The sequence below is a fragment of the Parasteatoda tepidariorum genome, chromosome 3 (assembly GCF_982258835.1).
Source record: "Parasteatoda tepidariorum strain Cologne lab strain chromosome 3, Ptep-v5.0, whole genome shotgun sequence".
Classification (NCBI taxonomy): Eukaryota; Metazoa; Arthropoda; class Arachnida; order Araneae; family Theridiidae; genus Parasteatoda; species Parasteatoda tepidariorum.
The window spans coordinates 24992909-25008143 of NC_141757.1; the positions used below are offsets into that span (position 1 = coordinate 24992909).

Sequence of the window (15235 nt, forward strand, 5' to 3'; positions counted from 1 at the left end):
TATATATATACATATAATATATAAAAATATATATATATAATATATATATATATATATATATATATATATATATATATATATATAATATATAAAAATATATATATATAAAATATATATATATATATATATATATATATATAATATATAAAAATATATATATATAAAATATATATAATATATATATATATATAATATATATATATATATATATATATATATATATATATATATATATATATATATATATATATATATATATATATATATATATATATATATATATATATATATATATATATATATATAATATATATATATATATATATATATATATATATATATATATATATATATATATATATATATATATATAATATATAAAAATATATATATATAAAATATATATATATAATATATATATATATATATATATATATATATATATATATATATATATATATATATATATATATATATATATATATATATATATATATATATATATATATATATATATATATATATATATATATATATATATATATATTTATATATATATTAATGCCACAGCCAGGCCTAGACCCTAGTCTTCTCAAGGATTTTCTTCTATCCTGAACTTTTCTTAGCAAGGGTTCTTAGCATGTTACTAAAATTTCTGAAAGCTTTGTTTTTCATTTAACTGTCAACCACTCCATAATACATATAGATCAAATTATTACAACCAGGAAAGAATAATTTAAACGTGGCTTAAGTTTCTCAAAATTGCTGAGAAATAACTAAATCAAGTTTTTATTTGATAATTGCAAGCATAATCCCAACAAAAGTTTTGCCCTAATTTGTTTCATTCAAATTAAAAAATTAGTTTGCAGTTTAAAATATCGAAAAAATTTATATCAGTTTTGCTACCACTTTGGTACCAAAAGTTAATTAAGGAAACGTTCATGATGTTAACTACCACTAAATTATTAAAAAATTTTAATTTGATCATTACAGATTCTACTGAATGGCTTCAAACATATACGTGTTAGACATTTACAGAGATGCCAACTTGCTCCGGACAGCAAATAAATATTTTAAAGTGGTAGTTAATCAATTGTGATTCTTGGTTTATTTAATTCAATTTAGTAGATTTTCATCCACCACTATTTCGAAATAATTCGTAGGCTTATATAATTCCCCACTTCATACAAATTATGCCTTTCCATTCGTTGTTGTCTTTCTATACCATAGAAATTATGTCTTTCTATGCAGTCAATGAAAATGCAGATAAATTAGCCGAAGGTGCCAGAAATCTCAATATTAATGACTGTAATGTCTCCATCCAAAATGCAATTGCTAAATCTAAACTAAGAGAAAAACAAATTCCAACGAAACACATGATTTGTAATATAAATGCAGATGGATCCACAACAGAAACTATAGCCAGGCTGAGAACCAATCACCACAGAGGCATGAAGATCGACAAGAGAGGGCAGGAAAGCATACAGGAATTGTGAAAATTGTCCAGATACGCAGCTGACACCATGCCACATATTTGAGTGTCCAGCAATGAGTGCTAATCTGAGAGAAATAGGAGTCTTGCCGTCATTGATGACGATAATATCAAGCAAATCGCAGAAGCAGTATAACCAAGACGCATGGAAACATTTAATTCGGCTATGTCATAGACACGACATAAAAAAAAAATCATTGATGCTTTAATGCATGATGGTAGTTCAAAATGAATAATAAAATACAGAAAAAAATGTTAAATTTCAACCACTTTTTATATTTTTGGAGCATGTATTATCACGATCAGGGTGTTCGAACTTGTGACTCAAGTATAAAAAAGTGGCAGAAATTTATTCCGTTATTATTCAATTTTTAAATCTATTTATTCATTTGTAATTACCGAAATGTATTAGTATTATCAATATTGCATGATTAAAACTAAAATTTTGTAATAATTCATTTTTAATAATTTATTGAAATTAATAAGTAAGGATATTTCGCAAAATTTAATCTTTTTAACCCTTTAACGGGCCCTTTATTTCTAATAAAGGTAAATTAAAGTATTTTTGGAATTCAAATTGTTTTAAGAACAGTAATTGATATTAAAAAAACTAATTTAGTTTATAAAAATGTCATTTTTTTGTGGTGGTAAATATATTTAACATGACCTATTAGGAACTTACTGATTTTTGTTTTTCTTTATTTATGAAATAAATTTCTTAAGTGCATAAAACTTCAAAAGGAATTATGTAATTTATAACTTTTATACGTTTTTTAAAAGTGACAAATGGTTACCAATTTTATTCAAACTCACTTTAACCCCTTGGGGACGGGTGATTCAGAAAAGCATTCGTACAAAATCAGAATCAAGTTGCAATTAAATAAAAAACGGTAACTTAAATGTAGTCGTTACTAATTTGACAGACTTACTTTGCTTTTATTTTAATTATTGTTAGTTTAATCATATATATAATCAATGTTAATTCAAAGTATAATTAAATAGTTTTATTTTGAACAAAGTAATGGTGAATTAAATAAATCAAAAAATTATAACTCCGCCTACAAATAAACTGCTAAAGAAATACTTTGATTACCAGTTTTATCTTCTTACCCTGATTGATACGGTTTTTTGCTGTCACGTATTTGTGACAGTCGGCGCGAAAGGGTTAAGAAAGCTGAAGTTATTGAAAAATGGGAACCTAAATTAAAAGTGGTAAAACGTGGTGGTAAGTATACTTACCACGGCCTTCAAAAGGGTTAATTGATTTTTGCTTTTTATTGGTTACTATTTTTTTACATTTTTAGGAGCATGTAATATTAATTTTGTATATTAAATATTTTTTTATCTGTGTCAGCTTTTGGCCCATCTCGGGTTTATTATTCATTTACTGATTCCAATGTCTGGATATACTAAGTTTCTCTAGTTCTCTAAGGAATTTTAAATTCAATGCAATGATTTCTATTCAGTATTTATATGAAAACTAACTTAACTAAATTAGGTTAACTTAATGAGATGGGTATCATCTTTAGATTTTAACAACATATCCAACTGATTTCAAGTTGTAAATGTTGAGAAAAATGTTGACTTCTTCACATGATTTTCCTACGATATTCGCCCAATGAATGAGATAGTCCACTCACTGTTTTGTTGACGTCATTAGCACATGCGCACAAGTAGTAAAGATTGCCGCGCGTTTCTCCGCCTTTAAATTCGACTTCACTCCAAAGACAGTGATAGAGGGGAAAAGTACGCCAAACAGGCGCTTATTCACATTTGGCATCAACTGATGTGATTTACAATCATCCATTGAGTGTTGTAATTTTTATATTCGGGATACAGACTGTTTTTTGCACGTTTTCGGAATACAGACTGTTTTTTGTACTGGTTTCAGGATACAGACTGTTCCAAAGGAGTTAATCTAGTTAAATAAAAATTGGATTTTATATTAATTTAAGTATGAGCAACAGTTTATAAATTTGAATGTCAGTTATATTTTTATGTGAAGCGTTCGTAATCTGATGTTAAGCGTAAAACTTTGTACAATTCGAAATCATTTTGGAATATATGTCACGCCAAAATATTTAAATTATTACAATACAATTTTATCAAATTAAACTTTAAAAAAAAAAACCACGATCTCTCTCTCAATTCAAACTATATCTAACAATGAACAATAAATTTTTTACCTACCCTATAACATTTTAAGACCCAGATTTGTAATGAATGAAGATTAGTCATTTTTTCCAAGGGAATGTTTTTATTTAATGAAAGGTTCTAGAAACTTTGTAAGATAATCCAAAAAGTATTTTTTTCACTCCTGTGACAAAGTTACATGAAAATTTTCTATAAATTGAAATTTGCATCACAAAGATAGATTATTTTCGCATCAAGACAATGATTCATAAACAAATGCTAAATCAATCAAGGACGTATTTGTATGGATTTAAAATAGTGTGCTAAGCGAGATAACATTATTCTCGTGAAAAGTCATCATGGTTTCTTCAAACGGTTAGAAATTTCGTGGTAGAGAACACATTGTTCTTGATTTGATACAAAAATGTGTCAACAATCAATTCATTGCCTTTATTGTTTGGTGATTTGGATGGCATTTACGAACGCAGAAATCATTCCAGGTAAGAAATATATTATTATGGCTTTCTTTAGTAAATAGTTTTTGTTTTTTCCATTAAATTATTTACATGTATCAGTATAAGTGTTAAATTTTTGTTATTACAAAAGCAATTATGTATACACAATACATATAAATCAAATGTTACCGATAAAGTATAAAATAACATAGCTACAACAATCTTAACATTATGTTTTCTTGTTAGTGATACAACAAGAATTAATTTTTTTTACTTAAATTATATATTACTTTTTTTAATTTATAACACATACAATAGTAAATTTATTACGAAACTATTACAAAAGCAATGACATGTACACAATACTGATGAATCGACAATTACCGTAAAATGACATTGCTATAACTAACTCAATTTTATGCTTTTTAGTACTTTTTTAATTTAAGACATCTAAGATAGTAAATTTATTTTAAAGAACACTTCGTATAATGTTGTGAAAGTATGACAAGTGTTAATTAATAATTCTTTCTGATTATGTAATATTACCGTTATAAGAATTATTTGCATTAATGTACAAAAAAATAATGCACTCATGATACTTTGAAGTGAAAATGTTAAACTTCAGTATAGTTGTAAAAGTAATGCAGGAAATTTACATTTCATAAATCTATATAAAAGCAGGCTTTTAAGCGACTAAAAATGCAAATTAATGTTTTTTTTTATTGATTTTTAATATTCTTTTTGGCAATCTTAGCTTCACATTATAAATAATAACCAAAACATGAAAAAGTGAAAATAAATAAATTTAACTACATGGATTGAAGTTTTAACACAAATTATGGAACAGCAAATTTTTAATTAGAAACTAAATTCATATTCAAACTTGCATTCTCAGTACTCTTTAATCAAATAATTTTTAGTTATTTGTCACATTCTTTATCATTTTTAATTTGATGAATTTGTGCCTGAATAGCTTGATGATAATCAGTTGGGTTTTTTTTTTCCACCACCAAGTTCATTTAGATAAATATTTTCTTTAAATGACATAGAAATCTCTCTAATAGATTAGTCTCACACAGAAACGGGAATTTCGACGCATCCAACATTAAGCATATTTATTTTTGAAGAAAGATTAGCATATAATCTTTTACAACAATAAATTTATCAAATATATCAGTGCGTAAAGCAAAAAGGTTTTAAGGGTGACTTACATGAATTAATTATTCGGTTAAGGAATTTCTTTTGACTTATTGATGGCTTTGTCTCTCAACGAAATGATGGTTTATAAATATAAAACAAAAATCATATTCATGTTATAATAGGTATAAGGTTTTTTTCTATAAAAAAATACCTTAAAACCTTAATCTCTCACAGTAAAATCTCTAATAGTTAGAAGGTTTTTTTTCCATTAAAATAAATTTGAATGTGAAAATATATATTTCTTGCGCCATATTTATGTTTTAATTATGATTAATTTTTTATCTTTAACAGCAGTAAATTTGTACGTTAAAACATAAAATCATTATCAATATGCTTAAAAGTTTTATTTAGATTAATTTTATTAATCGACAGATTTAAAATAAATTTTAATAACTCTTAAAAATTATTTAACACTGAGAGTTAAAAGAATCAGCAAAATTGCAGAGACATAGGAGATAAGTGAAAGAAAAAAGAACAAGAAACTGCGGTTGTTCGATAGGTATTGCTTGACTAAAGAATCTTTTTCGAAATGCTACGTCATAGATTCGCAAGATGGCGAATTTTTGCTTACTTGAATTAGCAATAATATATGATTAAAACGTTCTTCAAGAAATATCAAATATGCTAAATAGTAAGAAGTACTTAAATCTCGGCAGAGCCGTGGTGGCTCAGGGGATAGAGCTTTCGCCTTCCAATCAGATGACCCGGGTTCGAATCATAGCGATGACCGGTCGATTCAAATTCCGCATCCGGCTTGCACTGATTACAGACCTGACGTAAAGTATCCTCAGTGGGTTTTCGTGGTTTTTCTTTTTATGCAACGCAAATGCGAGTTAGTTTAATCAAAAATCCTCTATGGAGGCAAATGTTTCCTAATATTTGATCCAGGAGTTTCTTTGTCTTCTGCATTGGGTTCAAAGCTACGGAGTTCAACATTAGTAATCGTAAACCCGAAATTGGGTCGTTTGTTCAACGAAGGATAGAAAATCGAGAATGAAAGTTCGGCAATACATAAATTCGAGCCTCACAAAATAACTGAAGAACTGAAAGTTCTCTTTTTTTCTTCTCTTTTCCCCTTTATTATTTTAACGTATTTTTCACGCTTTGGCCACTTATGTTTTAATCTTCAAGTAGATTAACACTGCTTACTTGACCCTAGCGAATCTCATAAAGTAATAGATATTTTAATAATTAAGACGTACCACTATTTTATAATTTCATTACAAAGGGTGATACAAGTACATTCTTACTATGTCGTAACAAAATTCTGATTGAACATTTTGTATGAAACTTATTTTGTCGAATTACATAGGGGACGTAGATGAATGTCTACTAGTTTGTACGATCGTTAAAAACGATTTTTATTATTCGTGGAAGCATTTATGATTTTATTTTATTCAATTCTAGTTTTTAAAAGTTTCAAAATAAAAAGTATTTTACTTACTATTTCAAATCAGTAATTCAACAGTATGTAGATGAGACATAATGGAATATCCCATTCAATGTTTAAACTAAAAGAATAGCACTACGGACCAAATTTTGTGTTGTATTTATTCAAGTACTTCATACCCTCCAACTGCTACGGAATTTCCGTAGTTTCAGAAATCTTCTTTTCAGACGGTAGCAAAATTAATGTCTTAATATTTAAAAAAAAATTAATTTTAGCGTAACTTGTCCACTATTACTTATAAAAGTGCAGGCCATATGGCTGGATTCTTAAGTTCTGATAAAAGTTTTATGAGAGATCCATTTGCTTTAAAAATTTCTACTTTGGTTCGCTACCACTAGAAAGAATTATTTTCAAAATTCTCATAAGTTGGAGGGTATGAAGTACTTGATCTTGCTTAATTCGGGTGTGGGCTGAAAGCTCTTATATAGCAAGACGGAAAAGAGCAAAACTGGTACGAAAAACATTTCATTCTGTCATTTTCTTCAAGAAAAATAAAATATTTGTAACTATCAAGATTTATTTTATGCTTTAAGCATATATATATAAAACTGCTCCTTTTCCAAGATAAAGCATGTATTGTTGAATAGTTTAAAAAAAGAATAAGTAAACTCTTCCCGAAAACTAGCTATAACTGAAATGGTTTTACTACCAGCCTTTCTTTTTTTTCCGTCTCGTTTTCAACCCTGGTTTTAGATCTAAAATTGGTTTCGTTCGGAAAGCTACAGATTTTTTTTTCGAAACTGTACTTCCCGTTTAGTTTAATTTTTTGGAAAAGGCCAATGGCTGGTGTATTTAGCTGTCCAAGTTTCATAAAAACAACAACAGTTTAATTTTTGTTTTACTGTACGAGTTTATAAAGAATGCACAGGTTTATATTCATAGATATACAATTGTCACTCCCTTGAAAATGACACATAAGACAATAAATCTTAAAGCACCGAATCATAAATTGATATGGATTTTCACCTTTTTGAATCACTTCCAACGTGAAAGCGAAATAGCGACTCTTAGTACTTCACTTGAGTGAATTTTAAAAAATCCTAGTGAGAAATTCCAATTCAAACTGTAGCTTTGCAGATATGCAAAGGGATCCAGTGAAGGGTTAACTTTTCGAAAATGCTTCCTCTTTTATTATTTTACTATCATTTTGTAAACTCTTTCTAAGTAACCGACAAAGTTGGCAGCCGTACAGGAGAAACATAAGACTTCTAAAATGCTTAAGTAGCGATAAATTTCAAAACATTCGAAACAGCATTGACTTCACTACTTTTCCAACTATATAAGTGAACACAATGTTGATACCTTACGTTGTATAAAAGAATATATTTTATATTTAAAGGCTCTGATGTCGTTTGTTATCAGATGCTGATATGTTCCAATACCTTTTCTCTAGAAAGTAAATAATACCAAATCGTGCCTACCTAAATAATTTCGTGTCATCGAAATTAAGATTGAAAACTTTGAAAATATATTTCGGATCCTTAGACTAAAGCTCATTTATTTACTTTGTAATATTTAAGTCGCTAACAGTTTCGCAAATTTTCCTTGAAAAGAAGAAGTATTTTAAAGCGAAGGGCCTTTTTGAAAATTAAAATGAAATCTGCATGGCTAATAGCTTGATTAGGAAGTCCTTATCGATCATCTAAGAAGGGCCTGCGGGTCTTAAAGTATTTCGAGTAAAGGATAACAGAACCGGGTTCGTAAAGTGAAGTTTTCGCATTTTAGTTCGTTAACCTTTTAATCTTTGAAGGGGACCTCATTAAGATGATAACTTTAAGAGAGTTTAATTACTTTTCATTAACGAGCAACGGAAATTAAATGCAAATTTTTCCCGCCCAAAAAGTCAAGTGTATTTCGAAATCAATTATCCTATTTCCTAATTCCTTTCATTGCTAGTAAACTTTTAAGGAATAATTCCTATCTGAGTTCTAAATAATCTTATATGAAAGGCTAACGTAATACGACTATCTTTAGCTTTTAATCCTTTGCTCGGAGAAAACAAAACATTCTTTCGTTCAGAAGTAATTAAATTAAACAAACAACATCCGCATTGATTTAATATAAATGTTCTTTCAAGAAGCAGTAGTTTATCGAATTTCAAGCTTAGTTTAAATAAGTGCGCTCCCTTGTTTCTACCAGTTTGGATAACTATTTTATTTTGATATTTTATGTCTGGCACGTATTTAGAACCTTTAAAGGAATGTAAAAAATACAGTGGAAGTTTAATTTCTATCTGATTAAGAGTTGAACATTAAATACAAAAGTATGTATAATCAGGGCTGCCAACTTTTATTATGTCTGACACTTATTTTAAACCTTTAAAGGAATGTAAAAAATACAGTGGAAGTTTAACTTCTATCTGATTAAGAGTTGAACATTAAATACAAAAGTATGTATAATCAGGGCTGCCAACTTTTATTATGTCTGGCACTTATTTTAAACCTTTAAAGGAGTGTAAAAAATACAGTGGAAGTTTAACTTCTATCTGATTCAGAGTTGAACATTAAATACAGAAGTATATATATTCAGGGCTGCCAACTTTTTACACTTTTTGTTAAAATTTATTCTAGTAGTAGTTAAATTCATGTTTGAATTATTTTTTATTCATTTAAACTTATTTTCCACACCACAACATATAAAAGTTCATCTGTAACGCCACTTTGTTCTAGCTCCATCATGGTGAGGCCTTTAAAATGTAGTCAAAAAAACTAAAAATTCAAAAAAACTTTGGTTTTTAAATGTTTACCACGCTATAATATATATTTCATAAAGCACAGTAGCTGGCTGGCCTATATATTTAACACAATTTCATCTTTACTCAATACCAGTTTTGACGGTTTTCCCATAGGATTTCACAGTTACGGAAAGATAAATAGTTAAATGTGTATATTTTCGAATATAAAATTTTAACGTTTACGTATGCAAAATAATTTATATATTGTCGTTGGTTGGTTGGTTGGTGTCGTATCCTCTATTGAATCATATTTCATGGTGTGCTTGAATAGTTTTTGTTATTTCTATGGCATTAAAAGAATACAAATCCTCTTCTTTGGGGTAGATTAAGAGGTGAAGGCCTGCAGCGCAGTTAAAAACATGATATATATATTGTCGTTGTAAAAGTAAATAGAATGTGAATATTGATTAAAATCCAGTTGTACTTTTATTTCGCTATTATTAACGTATTTATTAAAAGCGCATTTATTAAAATTTATTTTATTTATTTATTAAAAGCGCATTATAATCATTATATATTTATAAACAAAATGATCATTTTCATGAACTTTTAAGAAAAAGTTAACTTTAAAGGAGATCACGAATGAAGAACGGTTTGAAAAGCTGATTCTGAGGAAAAACGGATTCGTACACAGCGATGCCTATATTTACTATGTAACAACTAGGGAGTCTGCCGGTCACGAAAGTTTACGTAGTCCTTATTATAAATTCGATGATTTTCGGGTCAAATTATATAATTCAATTTTTCTGGCGAATCTGATATTGAGGAATTGGAACTAGTTCTTTAGAAAAAAGTGGTAATTAACAGATCCCTTGAACGAAAATTTTTGTTTGTGATGGTAGACAATCTTATTACACCCCTTGGGGGGACTAATTTTTAATGAGTCACTCACTGATTCGTCACACTCACTGATTCGTCGAGTCTATGTTGTCCTATGTTCTCAGGTCATAAGGGAATAAGCTTATGCTAGTTTGACATATCTGAAAAAAGTGGTGAACTATATAAACCTACGAATTGTTTAGAAATAGTGGTGTATATAAATCTACTAAATTGAATTTATTAAACCAAGAATCACAATTAATAAACTACCACTTGAAAATATTTATTCGTTGTCCTGAGCAAGTTGCCATCTCTGTGTATCACATAAACAAAACTATTTTTGCGTGTTCTATATTGCATTAATTTCTTCAAACTATTTTAGTAACGATAAGAATATAATAAAATTAAAAATGTACTCGAATTATGTGTTTTTAATAATCTTGACTTCGCTAGTCACCGCTGACCCCCATGGCATTCAACGTGTTAAAAATGGGCATAAACTGCTCTTTCTAATCGATCTTCTATAATGAATAAATAGCAATCACTGAGGTTAGTGCAGCCTGTCTAAAAGCATTTTCTAGGGTTGGCAGCAATTTTAGTATTGACGTATCACAATTAACATGCCATAATTAAATAGTTTTAACAAATCACAAACCCAGATTAAACCCAGATATACATTATCAGTACATCTCCTTTGAATTACAGACAGGGAACACCAATGATCGCAGATCATGAAGTCACTTGACTTGATAGGTGGTGGAGCTGAGTACCTGTCCGCGTTGCGGACGTCTCACTTTTTCTTCTGAGGCACACATTAGTAAATAGGATTAATAAGTAGATATACTTGAGATTCATTCTGTTTCAAAAAATAATGGTTGCCAAAAAACGGTGGACGTTCATTAATTTCACACGTTTAGTGCTTTGCGACATATTTTGTATGAGCGTTGTGCTGGAAAGGTGGAAATAATTAGGACGAAAAGTTTTATTTTTCAACTTTCTTTTACGTCTTGTGACTTTACCGATCTCTGTGTATTAATCAGAAAAAGGTTTGAATACTTATCGTAAAATAGAAATAGCGTAAGGGCCGGGACAGCCTGGTCGGTAGGGCGCTGGGCCCATGTCCGAGAGCTCGTGGGTTCGAACCCCGCCGGCCGAAGACTCTCCGTGTAGTAAAGTGACTGATGCACGTTAAATCTGTAAGTTGCAAAAGTCCTCCATGTTCCCAGAGCAAATACAATACCTCTGGGGATACTGGATAGGAGATCTCTGATTCAGGTCAAAATTACGATCTGTGGATGGATGTATGAATGGGTCCGCCCTACAAACGAGTGCGACGTTTGGTGTGGCAGAAATCGAATTCTTGGCCATAGATGGCTCTACTGCAAAACAAGAAACGCACACTCTGCCTTAAATTTGCTCGGCTTTCACCAAGCAGGCTTGCAAGCGGCATTAGAACCAACCAACCAACCAAATAACGTTTAGAACATCCTTCTTCTAACTTTTCCGCAATTTGATAAATTAATCCTTTTGCTTAGTTTTCTTCCCTTTTTGTTTATTTAACAATAACATTTTGTGTAACATTAGTAATGACTCCTTTCAAACTAATTAGAATTGATATTTTGTTACGACGTGAATATTTGCAGCGACACACAGAGAGCCATTTTTTCCCCTTAAATTTTATCATCTTATCTCCATCTTATCATCTCTACTTTTCTGCACGGAGTTTCAACAGCCGCATTATACTGCCTATTTCTGGAATGAGATGCCATGAATCAGTCCCTCATGAACAACTACTCAGGAAACCACAACAAAAGGGGGGAAATAGGGAAGGATTCTTTATGAGACTTTGGGAATGATCCAGAATTCATTTGAATATGAATGCTAGTCGGATAAGATCTTCCAAATTGTCCCAACTTTCGAATGCAAAGCAGGGGAAGATGGAAGAAAGAAATGGAAACCATCTCTTGTGCTGCTGCGTATGAAAGTGAAGTGATATTTACTCTTTGAGTAGAGAAGTCCTCTTCTCGATTCTTCATGCTGTGGTATTTATTACTGAAGGTAGGGCCTCCTGCAGCTGAAAGCCTCCTCACGGTTTTTCATAGGTTGTCTGACCAGGCCACTATGAAGGTAAACCAGTTTACGAAAGAGCCATGTAATACAAAATCTGTTAAAGATTTGAAAGTGGTAGCAAATATATGTCAAAAAATTTGCGTCATTTAGGAATATGATTGGTTTGTCTTATTTACTTGTCAACCACTACAGATTAAATTCTGAAATATGTATGATAAATTTTTCTGAATTATTTTAAAAATAGAATCATGCACAACTGGTTCGCTATATAAATAATCTGGATAGACTATTTATAAAATTCCGTATAGAGACTTTCTGATGTAGGTGGTGATGGGCGATATCGGTATAATTGGCCAAACCTCTGATGATTTTAGTATTTTCCAACGAAATTCTAAAAAAATAAACGAAGGTAATCTATTATTTTTCTATTCTAATAGGAAAAATAAATGTCTTCTATTCTAATAGAAGATAATCTATTATTATCTATCAAAATTGATAATCGTGTAAATTGCGAACTGGTGAGCGAATTAGAACCTTTTTTTTGTATATTTTTAGAGTACATATTTTATAAAGTCTAGCATATTTCTCAAAAAACTTTGTTTTTACGAAATACGCATTTCTAATTGTGTATTACTTTTGCCTAGTGGCTTATATTTATATATATATATATATATATATATATATATATATATATATATATATATATATATATATATATATATATATATATATATATATATATATATATATATATATATATATATATATATATATAATTCAAAATAATGTAACAAATATGTGTTTTTTCAGGTGAGCAATTTTTAAAATCTAAATCATACACGTACACTCGGAACATCGTTTAGAACAACAGAAATTCTTTAACCCTTAAATTAAAATAAGGAAGACCATTACCAACTCAGAGATGCCAACTTCTCCGGACACGCCAAGTTAATTAAGAACACGGTGAATAACTACTAAGTAAATTTTGCTAATATTTGACTATTTTTTCTTGCTTTTGAAAGGTGACCAATGTGCTGTAAAGTGGTGAATTATATAAGCCTACGAATTATTTAGAAATAGTGGTGGATATAAATCTACTAAATTGAATTTGTAATTCAAGAATCACTATTGAGAAACTACCACTTTAAAATATATATTTGCTGTCCGGAGCAAGTTGGCATCTCTGCCAAGTGCGTCCTTTGTGACATACTTTAGCTCTTTTATATTTTAAGAATTGCCGCTGCTAATCGTTTGAAAGCAATTAGTTTTACATTTCTAGGGGCTTGTAACATTTCATAAAATGTAATGTCGCCAAATTGTCTATACTGTACTGGAAAGGGTAAAAGATATCGATAATGTATATATTACCGAAATCAAGAATCGACTTTCACCGGTGAATGTCAACAATCACATATCGCTTTGGTGAATGTCCGAAATATTTGTTATATCCGGTTTGATATTAGTTTATTCGTTGATATTATTATACTTATTCGATATTTTAATACCTGCTAAGGATAGATTAGGAGAAAGATCAGTGGTTGGAGTACCGGTTAAATGCATACTGGGCAGTGGCATTTGACCTTAAAAAAACATTGATGTAAGGCATACCGGGCAAATGTTTACCGAGCAGTGGCAGCACTTAACCCTTAAAAAAACTTTCATGTAGGGCATACTGAGCAAATGCATACCGGGAAGTGACACTTAGCTAAACCTAGTGTATATTTCGGACATTTACCAAAGTAACTATGAGATTGTCGACATTCACCGATAGAAGTCAACAACCGCCAATTCCGATCATTCTCGGTAGCATATATGTATCAAAAAATCTATAACCATTGTCAAAGGACTTTTTTTATTCTAAATAGAATCATTTGAACTATTATTGCAAAAATGCTCACAAAATAGCTAATTAAGTTATTTTTAATAATAATAATAAAATTATCATTATTAACAATACGAATTTTGATAGATTTTTATTCTTTAAATACTTAAAGAATCTGTAATTTCCCATCACTTTGTACTTCAATTAAAAGTTTGAACCTAAATTAAACAAAAAAAAATTTGAGCAAAATATTGTTACATTATTTTAAAACTTCTTTAAAATGTAGCGCACGCACCCAATTATACTTCATCAAGGGGTGGAAGATGGAAAATAATCGTTTGCTCCAAAGTACTTAACCCTTGTAGGAATATTCTTCCAAAGTTTTCACCCTACCAACTTTCTCATAAATACCGAAACATATATCCCCATTTTCTTCTTCCATAATTGAAGTTGGCGAGGCTGGACACTTGAAGTAAGGAGAGGGTAAGATGATGAGGAAAGGTATATGCAGATGAGGTATTCATAATTGCAGTTCAACATTACTGAAGTGTAAAAGAGTATACTTTTTTTCCTTCCTTTCTCTAAAGATCCGGAATTTCGAGAATTTAATAAAAGTCTTGTTAGAATAAGGAATGAAGAAAGAAGAAGAAGAAAAAAAAAGGAAAAACGGAGTTTGTGATGAGATTCTCAAACTCTGATTGTGCTTGAAATTTTAATTTGGATCTTTAATGAAGTAAGCAGAGATTTTGAAGTTCGAACATCTTCTGCTGCGTGAGTCTAGAAATTTATTTCACATTTTTAAATGAAATATTAAATCATTCTCAGTAAACAATTGTGTTTATAAAACTACTAGGGAGCTAAGCATCCACACGGTTTTTTGTAGATAGTTTGATCAGACCTAAATGAAAAAAACACAAGTTTACGAAAGAAGCACTTAATAGAAAATCTAGTAAAAATAAAATAGTGGTAGTAAATATGTATCTAAAAATTTGTTTAATTTTTCAATTTGATTGGTGTGTCTTAGTTACTTGATAACCACTACATATTCAATTTTCAAATA

The 15235-nt window shown here is 29.5% G+C and overlaps 1 protein-coding gene across 1 annotated transcript in view; it reads left to right on the forward strand.

Moving 5' to 3' along the window:
• The first annotated feature begins 3209 nt into the window (after positions 1 to 3209).
• The window catches only part of LOC107436823 (tyrosine-protein kinase transmembrane receptor Ror2-like), a 231772-nt gene continuing 219746 nt past the window's right edge, over positions 3210 to 15235 (forward strand). Inside the window, exon 1 of the mRNA XM_071177421.2 lies at positions 3210 to 4125. Coding sequence (XP_071033522.1) covers positions 4050 to 4125 — 76 coding nt within the window. The 5' untranslated portion in view covers positions 3210 to 4049. The remainder of the gene's footprint in view (positions 4126 to 15235) is intronic.